A 13,586-nucleotide genomic window follows, 5' to 3' on the forward strand; every position below is an offset into this window, starting at 1 on the left:
CTTCAAGAGCAGACCGATCAAATCTGTTTTACTTACGTCTACCAAACATACTCTTCAAAAGAAGGTTAATCACCACCAGTTTTGAAAGCTAAGTATTAAACACAGTTCCTTGGGTAACCTTGCTTCTTTGTCTTGCTCTATAATTATCTTCTGAAGATGGGGACCGGCTGATGCACACTGAGTAGCAGTAAACAGCAGGATCTCTCTTCCACCCACTCACGGTTGGCCAAAGCATGTCTCAGGACCTGCCTGTGGTCTCTGGGCAGCCATATCACTCCACAGTAGACCAGTTTAGATCAGCAAACCATCTGGAAAACTCATGTTCTCCTCCACACTACATGCACAGTACCAGGCCGAGTTCCCATTTCACCCATACTCAGCCAGACATTTATGAAATAATAGGTGTTTGGAAACACTTGAGCTGGGTTTGCCAGCCTGGACTGGGGTGGCTGGGCTGGGCACGGTGATCTTACGGCCCACACAGAACATTCTTCACGATGACTGAATCAGAAATCTAACGAAAATGTTTTCAGTAAATTCCAAACAGACGCATAGTCACTTTGGTCAGACCATGTCTTTGACAGCTGCTGCGGGAGTGGCCCCAATCCAAGGAGATAACAAGCCTCCAGAACGAGCTGGAAGGGTCACCCTAGGGGTAAGCAAGGCTCACCTCCTTTGAGCAAAAGTAAACCCTACTGAGTTCGATGACCCCATCTCCTACTTTCTTCTTCAAGGAGATGCTAGGTGACAAAATCTGAAGACAGCTGCCGTGAATCCCCAGAGTCCTTACCTCCTGGCTGATTAGTTACAGGTCTGTCTAATTCAAGAGGCTATACAAGTCAGATACGTAAGACCGTCTTCCTTCCCCTATCCAACAAGCCAGGAATACCCAGGGCAACTGCCCCCAGCTCTTTCAATCCCTACTAATACAATTAGGATGCGTAGGCTAAGTCAGAAATAAAGTGGGGAAAAGAGCCCAGTGTTTCCCAGCCAGAGAACAACCACTTCAAACATGTCTGCTCCATTCGTAGTCCTTCCCACAAATATTCACAGTGTGCAAAGACACAATATCTGATGTTCAATGTCCCCCTACAGTACAGCTCATTCAGGGAGGCTTCCCAGAAATGGAACAACTCCCTTTAGTAAATCGAACCAGCATCACGATGGTGCTTGGAGGGTCTTGCCCATCCTGTCCACCAACCAATGGCTCCACCAATGTCAGAAATAGACGATGCGCCGGACAAACTTACAGACTCCATTTTTGTCATCAGCTGTCCTCCAAGGAACACTTGGGGGCAGTTTCAGACCCTAGGTCAGTCAGTCAGACCCTAGGTCCGACTTTTGGTCAGGCCAAAAGGTCAGCAACGAAAGCCCCAGCCACCACAGACATCTACTGCCACCCTTGAGAGTGAAAGAGATGGCAAAAGCCAGAGACAGGATTTCTTTGACAACTCAAGACTACCTCATGAAACATTTCAGCTTTCTCCTGGTCCCAAACCTGGCGCTTGAATATACATCTAACTCCAATTCCTTAGCAGGAGGAGAGGGGTGAAAATCTCGGGCTCTCCACAGAAGGCACATTTCAGCTCTGGAGCTTACTTTAAACGAGCATGCTGCCTACGTCCAAGAAATTCTCCTCTGTGTGTACCAACAGTTTCTTACTGGCTCAGAGTTGAAGGGGAAGGGTGCTGGGAAAGATTCCCGTGGTTCCATCCAACACAGTCAGCTGTCAGAACCTGGAGTTGTAATGATGACACCAAGCTAAGAAAGAAATAATTTTTCATTTTTGTTTCCTTTCAAAACTTACTCTGTGAAGAATGGACACACCGTGTAGAAGCAGTTGATTGGCCAGATTGAATGGAGGCCATGCTTATTAAATTAATTGACTAAAATCCATCCTTTACCTGCCACCACAGGAGATTTCCGTTCATCCAGGAGCTGGATGGAGGTACTCGCTGTCACCACGTTGCTTTTGTTGACGATTCCTGAAAGAAGAGAAACCATCACGACAAAACAAGAGAGAGTCGCGTGCACAGGTTAAGAGGATAATCCTATTGGCCTATGGTCACCAACTCAGCAGAGGGTACTGGTGCTTGGTTCCCAGAACCCAGAGTAGACCAACTCTGTGAGGCCACAGGTGCTGCGGAGACAGTCTTTTCAGTTAGGGGAATTGGTGTACCGAGTTCTGACCACTGCAGTGGGTGGGGATGTCCAGCCTCTTTACATCAAAATTATTACTCACCCTTGGAGGGAACACATCTTTTTATGATTTGTGGTTCCTAATTACAGTGTTTACTCTTGTCAGTGACATATTTACACTGCTTCTCTGAATACAGCCGTGGAGGGCTCCATGAGATAAGGTTTTGAAATGGTTCCACGCGTCGGGAACTTCAGCTCTCATTTGTTGGTTATGACTTTACTGACTTATAAAATTCTAATTTCAAGCTCAGTTTTTCTTAGCAAAACCCATTCCAATCAGAGATAGACTCAGAATGGCATCCCCGTTTCCAACTTTTATTAATGTGGTAATAATATGGCATTACTACTAAGAGATTTTCATTTACTAACAATGATGCTAATACCCATAAATTAAAAGACACTGAGCAGAAATCTCAAACCTTCTGGGTTAATCATTGTTAGTACAATGCTTGCCTTATAAAAGGTTTTGAGGAATGGGATCCAGTTGAATTGGGAAACAGGGAGAAGGCAGACCTGAATCTGAATATACTTATGACCAAAGCAATTGAGAATTTTCTCCTGGCTCAAGTCTAAGTAGTAATAAAGACTAGTTTCTTTTCCAGTGCATACAGGTAATCAAGACACAGTAGAAAATCTCTTTAAAAAATGAGGAAGAGCCCCACCACAACACTTGAACTTAATGTTTAGCATCCTCTCCAAATCCAAAGGAAGAATGAAATCTCCTAAGGTAAGTCATCCTTAACTTTACCATGAACAAGGAAAAGTCCTCTTGATTATAGGATTTCATTGAAAGTTCAATGAAAATCCCACTTGCCGAAAACCAACTCTACACCAGTCCCAATTAACCAGAATTTGTTTTACTCAGATGTAAGTTTCTATAGGGAAAATGGTGAAAAGTAACAAAGCAAATATACACAGGGGATGATTGCTCATAGCTCTGATTTCCCAAGGCTCCTTCTCCCTGTCCAGCTTGGAGCAAAACCCATCCTGTGAGAAAAAAGGATAACTTGATGATTCCAACCCAATTCTAGCAAGTCAAGTTCTATTTTCTTCTTAGAAGACCAAGAAAGAGAAAGCATCATGACATTACATGATAAAAGAAGACCTGGATAGGTTTGCAGCAGAATGAGAAAGTTCACTGTCTCCCAGTTGATATTTTTTACAATAAAGCATCATACAAACAAACACAAAGAAAGAGCTTTAGTCACCTGGACATTTGTCTATGAGAACACACACGTGTGTGGGTGTGGATACAAAGGAGTAGACTCCAAGAATCTCGATCCTGGAAAGAATCCAAGATAATCGCTTCTAAAATTACACCTGCTCAGGGAATTTCTACAGTAACATTTAGCCTTTCCTTGACCAGCTTCATTAATGACCCTCTTCCTAATGAGTCTATTCACCTAATTATTTGAGAACTTTGGTCAACATGTCTTCCGCAAACTTTTTGAAAGTGCTCTTTCTGAAGATGTGTTCATTCATGGAAATGAGCGACATTAAGAATCAGGGAGCGGACTTCGACACGAAGCACTAGAGAACCCCCCATTAGGGTTGATTTAGGAATGTTTGCAGAAGACTAAGTTGAGAGGCTCTAAGATAAAATATAAGTATAGTTTGAACAGTCCAAAGCAACCCAAGCTTATAGAATTAGGTCTTATCCACCTCCAAAGTTAACTACAAAGCACAGTCAGAGTCTTAAAGAAAATGGGCACCAAAAAGTATCAGCTATGAGAGATAAGAAAAAGCCAAGGGCAATTAAAAACTATTTTCAGTTTGTTTTGCTTCTCAACCTGGTTGAAATAAGATGGTGTTCAGTTCTTTTTTGGAGGGAGGCAACCTTAATTTTTTTTTTAATATTATAAAATCTCAGGACTAGAAAAATCACTGGCTACGTGCTTTTCCTTGGTCGTAACCCTCTGTCAGGAGAGCACAAGGCTACACACACACACAATCTCTAAGCCTTCCCTTCTGCATGTGGATCCGAATCAATTTAGTTTCTGATGGGGGAATTGTGGGCCTCCAAAGTAGTGTGACTCACTGAAGGTTCTGGCAAAGGATGTTATGCCTCCTTGAATCTTCTCTAAGTGGGGCCATAACAACATTAAAAAAAATCTACTGAGATGTCTGTACTCCAATTCCACACAGTAAAAAAATACCCGTCCTACTTCCTGAAACAGTTTTTGCACACTCTAGTTAAGCAAAAGCTCCATTTTACTTGGGGTCGTTATACTTATGGGACAGGTCGATGGTTCACTGCTTGGCCAATATTCAGCATTCACTGTCAAGACAGAACTTGCCTCGCTCCAGCATTCAGACAGCTCCCCTACACCCTGCATGCAATGCCTGGGTCAGCAGGACCAGACAGACAGACACCCCCACCTCCAACAAGGACACCCACCTGTGCTGAATGGGATGGAGTAGACGAAACTCCCAGGAATTTGCTCAGCAGCTCTTCGGTACCAGAGAGGGAAATGGTCTGCATTAAAAATGTTCTCCTTGTCTCCAGCTTTCAGGAAGTCCCTTGAAATGGAAAGGAATAAGAACACATCAGAAAGCCACAGATAACCCAATTTAAAGATGAGCAATGTACCTGCATAAACAATTTTCCCCAAAAGAAATACCAGTGGCCAACAGATACACAAAAAGATGCTCAACACCACTGGTCATTAGGGAAATGTAAATCAAAAGCACAGTGAGATATCACCTCCCACCGGTTCGGACACTGTCATCAAAAAATAAGGGATAGCAAGTGTTGGCAAAGGCAAGAGAAAAGGGAACCCTTGTGCACTGTTGGTGGGAATGGAAACTGGAGCAGCTACTGTGGAGAATAGTATGGAGGATCCTCAAAAACTTAAAAATAAGACTACCGTCGGACCCAGCCATTCTGTTGCTGGGAATATGTGCAAAGGAAACAAGAACACTTACTCAAAATGATATTTGCTGCTTACTGCAGCATAATTTACAACAGCCAAGATAGGGAAACAGTCTAAGTGTCCATTGATGGATGAATGGAAAGAGAAATGGTGGTACAAATACACTCAATGGAATATTACTCAGCCATAAAAAATGATAGAGTTCTACCATGTGCAACAACACGGATGGAACTTGAAAGTATGACGTGAAATAATCAGACACACAAAGACAAATCCTGTATGAGCTCACTTATACGTGGAAATGGAACACAAAGAAACACAAACAAACAAACAAACAATACCCCCCCCCAAACTCAGAAAAAGAGATCAGAGTTGTGGTCACCAGAGGCTGGCAGTGGGGGCAAGGGGAATTAGAGGATGGTGGTGAGAAGGTCCAAACGTCCAGGGATAATGCAGGTGGGTCCTTAAGGCTCTCATGACACAAGGAGACTACAGCTAACACGGCAGCAGGACCCACAGTCAAGGTGTGAAGAGACGAAATCCTAAGAGTTCTCGTCACAGGGGGATTTTTCTCCTGTTTGTTAATTTATCTTCATGAGATATGTTAAATCAACCTACTGGGGTGATCATTTTACCATATACATAACCCAAACCATCATGCTGTACATCTGAAGGTTTTACAGTTGTGTTTGCCAATTATTTCTCAATAAAACTGGAAGAGAGGAAAGGGAAGGGAAGGGGAGGAGGAGGAGGAGGAGTTGGGGTGAGGATCCTGGCATCACTCAACGAGGAAAAGCCAGATGCCAACGCGTCCCAGTCACCTTTTTTTGGGTAAAAATGGTGTAGGCTTCCAGAACCCCAGCCTGCCTTTCCCAGTGCAGAGGGAACCTTACACAATGCACCCCAAATTACCCAAATGCCTTGTAGAACTCCAGCAATCAGACTGCCAGCGGGGGAAATGATTTTTCCTAGTATATCTAGTGAATGGACGATCTTAGCATCTAAAACAAGCAAACAATCAAAGCCTCCAGAAATCATATCCAAAGATAAAGGAATTCAGAAAGCTCTGTCTTGCCTTAAAATTCACACGTGATCACATATCCTTGGGAAGAGCAACCTCTTAAGTAGATTTTTTACTTTTCTTAGAAAAAGTGTAACAGAGGTAGGAGTTGGCCGTGTAGAGATCCTTGCCCTCTTCCTTCCTCCCTGACCTACTCTCCAGACACACATACCTTAGGACTCAGGGGAGGAAGGTCTGCCTGGCTAGCTCACAGTCCGCAGAGGGCTTGCAGGAAGGGAGAACAATCAGGGGACAGTGTGTGTGCAGGGAAGAGACCACTCATGAAATCAGAAATGGCACTACTTTCTATCTAGCATTTCGCAGTGCGGAGTTGGATCCCACAGACAAGGGAGACAAATACTCAACTATTCTACATTGTTACAGCATGGCTGAATTTATATGCTAAGTTACAATTATTTGGTTCTTGGAAACTACTTGAATTGGCTTCTGATTCAGGAAAGCTTTCTGTAGTTTTAGGGTATGGCCAAAGAGTGGTCCCTTGATCTTTTCCTAAGATGCAAAGCTCACTCCCAGAAGAAACCCATACCATTGGAGGCCACCCTTAAAGTTCTTAGCATGGACGTATGCCTTGTTTTAACTTGCACTACAATGTCCTAATTCCTCTCTAAGGATAGAGACCTTATTTTTCTTGACATTGCCAGGGCCTGGCACTCATCAGACACTCATCGTATGCTTAATGATCACATGATAAGTCAAATCTCATATTCTTTTTTTTTTTTTAAGATTATTTATTTATTTATTTGACAGAGAGAGATCACAAGTAGCAAAGAGGCAGGCAGAGAGAGGAGAGGAGGAAGCAGGCTCCCTGCTGAGCAGAGAGCCCGATGCGGGACTCAATCCCAGGACCCTGAGATCATGACCTGGGCCGAAGGCAGCGGCTTAGCCCACTGAGCCACCCAGGCGCCCCAAATCTCATATTCTGATACAATCTCCTCAAGTATTCAAAGTGGTCCGCGACATCTTTTCTAAACAGGATTTCTCAATTCTTTCAAATTTCCTCGTCCGGATGGCCATGTTCCCATGTAAAGGTTCTCTGCTGTCATTCAGAAGACCATTTGTGGAGTCGTGAGCGGGGCTGAGATGGTGCACAGACCTGAATTATTCTGACTGTGGGGCATGGGAAGTCCCAGGACTGAGGTTATAGACCAGCTCCCCCTGGCATGGATCCATTCAGTGGTAATGCTTTCTGATCCTAAAAGCCATAAGACTCACAAACCCTGAAATGTAAGCTTTTGCATTTTTTTTTTCTTTACACATGAGATTCTTCCTAAACCTGACTTGGACAGGTGTGTGAAGGAGATTCTACTGCCCAGCCCCGGGAAGAAGGGACAGCCGCCTCCCACACCGCACCATGCATTTTCACTTGCGATGGTCCTGTTCAATGACGGGATACATACAACCGCGGGGAGGAAGACACGCTTCTCATTCAGCAGTTAACGGTGCTACACGGAGCCCTTTTCCAGGCCCGGAAGGTGGGAAAATAGACTGATGGGCACATTTGAGGACAGGAGGTGATAGGCTTAGAACACTGCATAATGAGGGCCCAGTGCTTGCTGCCCACGACCAGCCCCTGCTTGCACCCAGGGAGGCCAGCGGGAGTCTGCATTGCTCCATCTCCATTGGCTTTGGTGTTAACAGCAGAGGGTCTGGTTGCCAGGAAACCTTGCGGGTTCCTGACAAGTACCAAGCAGTGATTCCTCTGGGGAGGAGAAAAGCCTACTTCTGGATACTAGGGGTTCTTGTGGTGGTGTGTGAGACAGGTTGAGTCTCTGAGTCCCATTTCCTCATGTAGAAGTTGGGAAGAAAAAATACACTTACCACGATTCTATCAGAGTTACGGAACACAGGCTAGAACTGAAAATGGCTCCCACAAGTATACGGGATTCTCAGAGCTCAGGAGCTCTGGTTGGGTCTTCATGAATGCCATTTGCCACTGGGGTGGCACAGTTGGTTAAGGGTCCAACTCTTGATTTTGGCTCAGGGTTGTGAGATCAAGCCCCGCGTCGGGCTCTGCGCTCAGTGGGGAGTCCCCTTGCGATTCTCTCTCCCTCTCCCACTGCCCCACTCTCCCCTCCCCCATGCTGGCTCTCTCTCTCTCTCTCAAATAAATAAATCTAAATTTTAAAAAAAATGTCATTTACTTGAATGGGGTAGATAGGTACGAGACCCTAAGACAACAGAACTGGATTCCATTGTGCCTCTATTATAAATATATATGGACACAGAGAGGCACAATATGCCTCAAGATGCCTGCATATGAACCAATGGTATCAGTTTCTTGAAGACGGAAAATGATCTCATCCATCCAGATATCCAATGACTACTCACTCTGGGTCATAGTAGTAATGTCACAGGGAGCAGAGTTAACCTGTACCTGCAGGTATTTTTAGCTTCTCAACATGGCTCTACGTCTATAGTTTTTTTGATGCTCACAAGAACCCAGGGAGATCACTACTGCCATTTCTTAGGGGCAAACCAGTGGGTCGAGCCAGGTGCTCTCCACCAACAGTCCTGAGTGTGATCTACAGGTCAGACCAGCAAGGTGTTCTGTTTTGTTGTGATGGTGGTTCTTCTGGTTTGTCTGTTTTTAATCTCAAGACAAACAACAGCCTTTCTCCTGAGCATGAGAAAGTCAGTTTCTGTGTTTCCTTCTGTCTCTCTAGGTCCCAAAAGGAGAAGGTGATGTGTGTCTCGACACTTCTAGTCCTTCTAAGAACTTGCCCTCTGGAAAAACAATTGGGCAAAGCTAAAGGGCTAGAGAGGGCTTGGAAAAAATTGAGTCACGACTGCAGCCAACCTCCTAAATGACAAATCTGAGATGCTAAGAAAGAGCAGGAATTGAAAGCCAGGTCACAAGCCATCTCCAGATCTACTGATACATTGTTTACCAGACTTGGTTTATAATCTCATGTGGTTGCAATCGGGGTCTCGGCTAAGAGCACTGCTGAACAGGCCTTGCAGGGGCAGGAGCACCTCCTGCTCAGGTGTCCATGGGGCCAGCCCCTTTAAGATCGGTGGCTGGCCTGTGGCTTCATTATTCACCCCCAGGTATCTCTAGGTCAGGGTGTGTGAGGTCCTATGGCGATGTCTGAACCCTCCCATCCATACTTGGCAAACTTTCTGAATTTTGGACTAGATTTGTCCCTAGCCTAAAACTGCCTCTTATTTCAGAGAAACAAAACAACACAAAGAAACTGAGAAACATTAATAGGGTCAGAAAAGACTTCCCAAGCTCCCTCCTGCTCCGCTCCAACACCAGTTTGAAGTGGTAAGACCCTGATGTTCGATGTAGACACAGAGGCTGAGCAGTGGTTTCCAAGGGCATCTGGGTCCTGGACTCGGGGAAGCCCAGCCCGCTGTCCATCTGGGTCTCTTTGGAAGCACAAGGAAACGCTGTCCCACCAGACTGCCCACTCCCGGGTGTGGGGCTCTGCGGCCCTCAGGCCCACGCAGAGGCTCCGAGGTTTATGAAAGCATAAACACAAACAAATAAACAACAGACTTGAAATCCTGATTCTTGGACAGGCAGGAATGCCTCCGCAGAACCGCGAAGCAGCTGAATGCCCTGGAGCCGTTCGTTAGGAGTCCTCCTCCTGGCTGCTGCCCCAGCCGCCCCACCATCGCCAGATCCTGCAATGACTCACCAGCGCGGGAGAGGACTCCAGGACGGTGGACAGAAGCCAGCGAGCGTGTAGAACAAAGGGTTGTGGAAAGGCCAACAGGCAGGTGAACACACACACTCGGGCCCCCGTGGTAGAACAGAGGGGGAACAATGTCAGCAGGCCCGGGGCGGCCTGAATTTTATTTCTACAGTGGAATCCAGAAACACAAGCATCCCTTTGAATTTCCCATTTCAGCGGCTCCCGGGGCCCCTGCGGAGGAGCCTTCCTACTTACTGATTGGTGAGCTGCTCAGCCCCGACGAACAGGTTGATCCTCGAGAGGCCGGTCCGAGTGCCGAGGAAGGCCACCTCCACGCCCTTGTCAGAATTTCTGAAACACAGCAGCAGACAACGGGCTGGGGGAGAGGGCATGCTTCCAGACAGTGCGCAGATAATGGCTTTTGCATTTTAAGACTCATGGAATGTTGGATGAAATAGCAGTTTTGAAACCTGAACTTTTAAAAGAAATTATAGAAACACACCCACACAGATGTGCACATGCACCAAGGACAGAAGGCAAACTCACCCCCCACAGAAGTTCTGTGGTAATTCTTACACAAAAACTAAGAGCTCCTTTGGGGCGTCTGGGTGGCTCAGGGGGTTAAAGCCTCTGCCTTCGGCTCAGGTCATGACCCTGGGGTTCTGGGATCGAGCCCTGCATCGGGCTCTCTGCTCAGCAGGGAGTCTGCTTCTCCCTCTCTCCCTCTGCCTGCCTCTTTGCCTACTTGTGATCTCTGTCAAATAAATAAGTAAAATCTTAAACAACAACAACAACAACAAAAACCCAAGAACACCAAAGCACCATGAGAGAATGCATGCCCAGACTAAATAAACACACTATCTGAGGGTTCTGGGTGCAACCTCAGGACAGTAGGCTGGAATGGGAAAAACTTAAAGGAGAGGATGAAAATGTTTAGAGGAAGCTTTTTGCATTGACCGAATAAACCGAATCTTATTAGTGGAACCCGTCATTAGTGACCATAGCAACTTAGCCACGGAATCCAGTCTGCAGGTTCTACAGCCTAGAAATGTCTAGGACCTGAATTCTACACCATTTCAGGTCACCATCTTATACCTTCTACCAGAGCATAGACTTAGTCTTACCACCACCCCCAAAAAGATGAGTAAAAATATGGTTTCTTCAAATGGCCCTGTAGGATACCATGCACAGGACCCCTAAGAATGGCCTTCTCAAAGAAAACTTATTTTAAAATTAAAAAAAAAAAGTGGAAGATATTTTCTTCCACTTTCAAGGCAAACTGTATGTTTGAGCAAGTTCAGGATGTTCACAATGCCCGCCACTTTTTTGCTTTTTCACAAAAAAGCAAATGGTCCTTGTCCATACATACAAAATTTCATTCTACGATGAAAGTATGGAGAGAATACTGTTTCTTGACTTTGCCTCCCTTCCCTAAATGCTAGTAGCAATTTCACTCGAAGCACTATCCATGTCATCTTTAATATAAGATAATTTGGTTTCTTGATCTTTGATGGGAGTCAAAGTGGCCAATACTACCTTTTAGTGTTTAAGGGGTGAATAAAAACCAACACTATGCATTTGTTTCTGTTTGCAGCCTACCCAAATTGGAAAGCCAGGCTGTCCAATCAGTTACAGATGTGGACTACAAAGTAAGCTACCATTTTGGAAATCTTTAGCATGTGTTAGGAGTGAATCAGCAATCTTTGCACAGGATTCTTAGTTTCATGAGAGCTTAAAAGAAACATTTCCACATCCACCAGAGAATGCAATTGCAGGAAAGATTCTGATTCTTCCCCAACCTACCCAGGGAATAAGAACCACATAGGTAAGCAGTCCAAGGACACCTCCGAGTATAATAAGAATGGTAATCTCTCTTTGGGGTTTCAGACTCCCGGAGTAAACTGCCTGTCTTACATCTCCACTTGGGAGGTTTGAGCTTGCAATGTCTAGAAGAGAGCTCTGGACATGCCTGAATATCCCAAACCTAGTCTTCTTTCATTGTCTCCTGTCCTAGGAAATGGAACCATCATCAAATCGGGGTTGGGGGGGCCAGGGTGGGGGGTCTCATTTCTGAAGCATGCCACAAGAAGATCTTTCCTCTTTGTGCCCCTGCCTTGGTCCAAGTGGAAAATCCCTTGAAATGCTCTAGGAGATTTTATTACTGTTCTTACACCACTAAACTCTATTCTTCGCATAGCAATAGAGGGATATTCTTTAATGATGCAATAATGATCATATCCTTCTTAAAATCTTAAAACGTCTTTCTTAAAACCATTCAATGACTTTACAAAACTCATAGCATAGAATCCAGAATCCCTCACCTGACTCCCGAGGGCCTGAGACATCTGGCCCCTCTACGACCTCATCTCCCTACATCTTCCAGTTTACCTTCTATATTTTAGTTCCGTTGGCCTTCTTTAAATTCCTCAAATGTGTCAAATACTATTGTACCTCAGGACCTTTGCACATGCTGCTCCATTTTCCTTAGAATGCTCCCCAACCCTTGAACTGGTTTCGGCCCAGAAAAACCTTTTTGTCTTTCATCTCCACTCTAGGCCTTGTCATACTCTATATGTTCCTATACTTCTTTCAAGGTAGTTATCACAATTCTTAATAATCTGGCATACTACACACCACAGACACCACGATGGCAAGGACTATGTTTGATTGCATTAGCTCCATTTCACCAACATCTAGTCCAGTGCCTGGCTCGCAAACAGACACTCAATCAGTCTCTGATGAGTGAGTGAATGAATGAATGGATGAACATGAATGAATGAATGAATGAGAACAGAATGAATGATAGATACGATAGAAGAGAATTGACAAAAGGGAAAGTGAAGAAAGGAATGGAGCCAAAAGCCTTTGATAACAATGACCATTGCCCAGCCCCCTCTCCCCGCATCCTCCGCTTCAACACTAAAACCACAGGGTTATATCTTGACACCCTCATGAATCAGAGCTCCTACTTTCCCATCCTTCTTACAACCCAGCCTGACCCCGATCCCAAGTTCCCTCCAGACTGTGAAGCAGCAGGAGCCACGGCAGGCAAGAAGCTAAGTGCTCCTTCTGCCTCCTGCTCCCTGGGAAGCACCCCCCCACCTCAGCACACCAAATTTCATGTAACGCTAAAACTCAAATTATATGTCAAACCCAGGAGCTTGCCACCCAAGCCCGAGCCGCTAATCTGCTCGAGCTCTTGTGGTTTGGAGCTTTGGGGAAAATTAAAGCACTTTAACACCAAGTTCCTAAAACAGTTTAGTTCTTTAAACCATAACCATATTTCGGACGGCTTGTGGGGAAATGACCATGAAAGGGGGACACGTGCAAACACTTACTCAGATTTGTTGAGGGCGAGACTGGTCCAATAGGCTTCAATGGGAGCGCTCACCACGGCATCGAACAGGACCTCTTGTATCAATTCTTTATCACCTGTTGGGAGGGGCAGACTTGAGAAGATGGCTGTGGCTGGGGTCCCCGCGGGGGGCACACGAGGGGCTCGCCTCGCTCACTTCATAGGAACTGCAGGCGGCTTTCTCCCACTTAATGCATTTACCTCCCACCAGCTGAAAATACGGAACAGTTCTGACACCTGATAGGCCAGCACCACAGGGGCCCCCAAAGCGTTCGAGGGAGATGACGGTAAATGGATAGTCTCATCGACGCAGTAGTTCGCGCCGCAGACTAGCTTGCCTTAGAAATTCGCTCTGTTTGTCTCCATTTCTGTCCTCTGTCATAATCTGCAGTTCTTCCAGGGCCCTGCTCCCATCATTTGTCAGAAGAGGAAGGGAT

General features: G+C 45.5%; 1 protein-coding gene across 2 annotated transcripts in view; it reads right to left on the minus strand.

The window, feature by feature from the left end:
* CACNA2D3 (calcium voltage-gated channel auxiliary subunit alpha2delta 3) overlaps positions 1-13,586 on the minus strand; it is an 851,905-nt gene that overhangs the window by 159,917 nt on the left and 678,402 nt on the right. For both annotated transcript variants that reach the window (XM_045078786.1, XM_045078785.1), the window contains 4 exons: positions 13,133-13,226; positions 10,050-10,145; positions 4,598-4,719; positions 1,905-1,985 (listed from right to left, as the gene is read on the minus strand). In XM_045078786.1, the coding sequence (XP_044934721.1) occupies positions 1,905-1,985; positions 4,598-4,719; positions 10,050-10,145; positions 13,133-13,226 (393 nt within the window). The remainder of the gene's footprint in view (positions 1-1,904; positions 1,986-4,597; positions 4,720-10,049; positions 10,146-13,132; positions 13,227-13,586) is intronic.

The sequence above is a fragment of the Mustela putorius genome, unplaced genomic scaffold (genome assembly GCF_011764305.1).
Source record: "Mustela putorius furo isolate JIRA1106 unplaced genomic scaffold, ASM1176430v1.1 tig00000095_pilon_pilon_pilon, whole genome shotgun sequence".
In the NCBI taxonomy this organism is placed as follows: domain Eukaryota; kingdom Metazoa; phylum Chordata; class Mammalia; order Carnivora; family Mustelidae; genus Mustela; species Mustela putorius.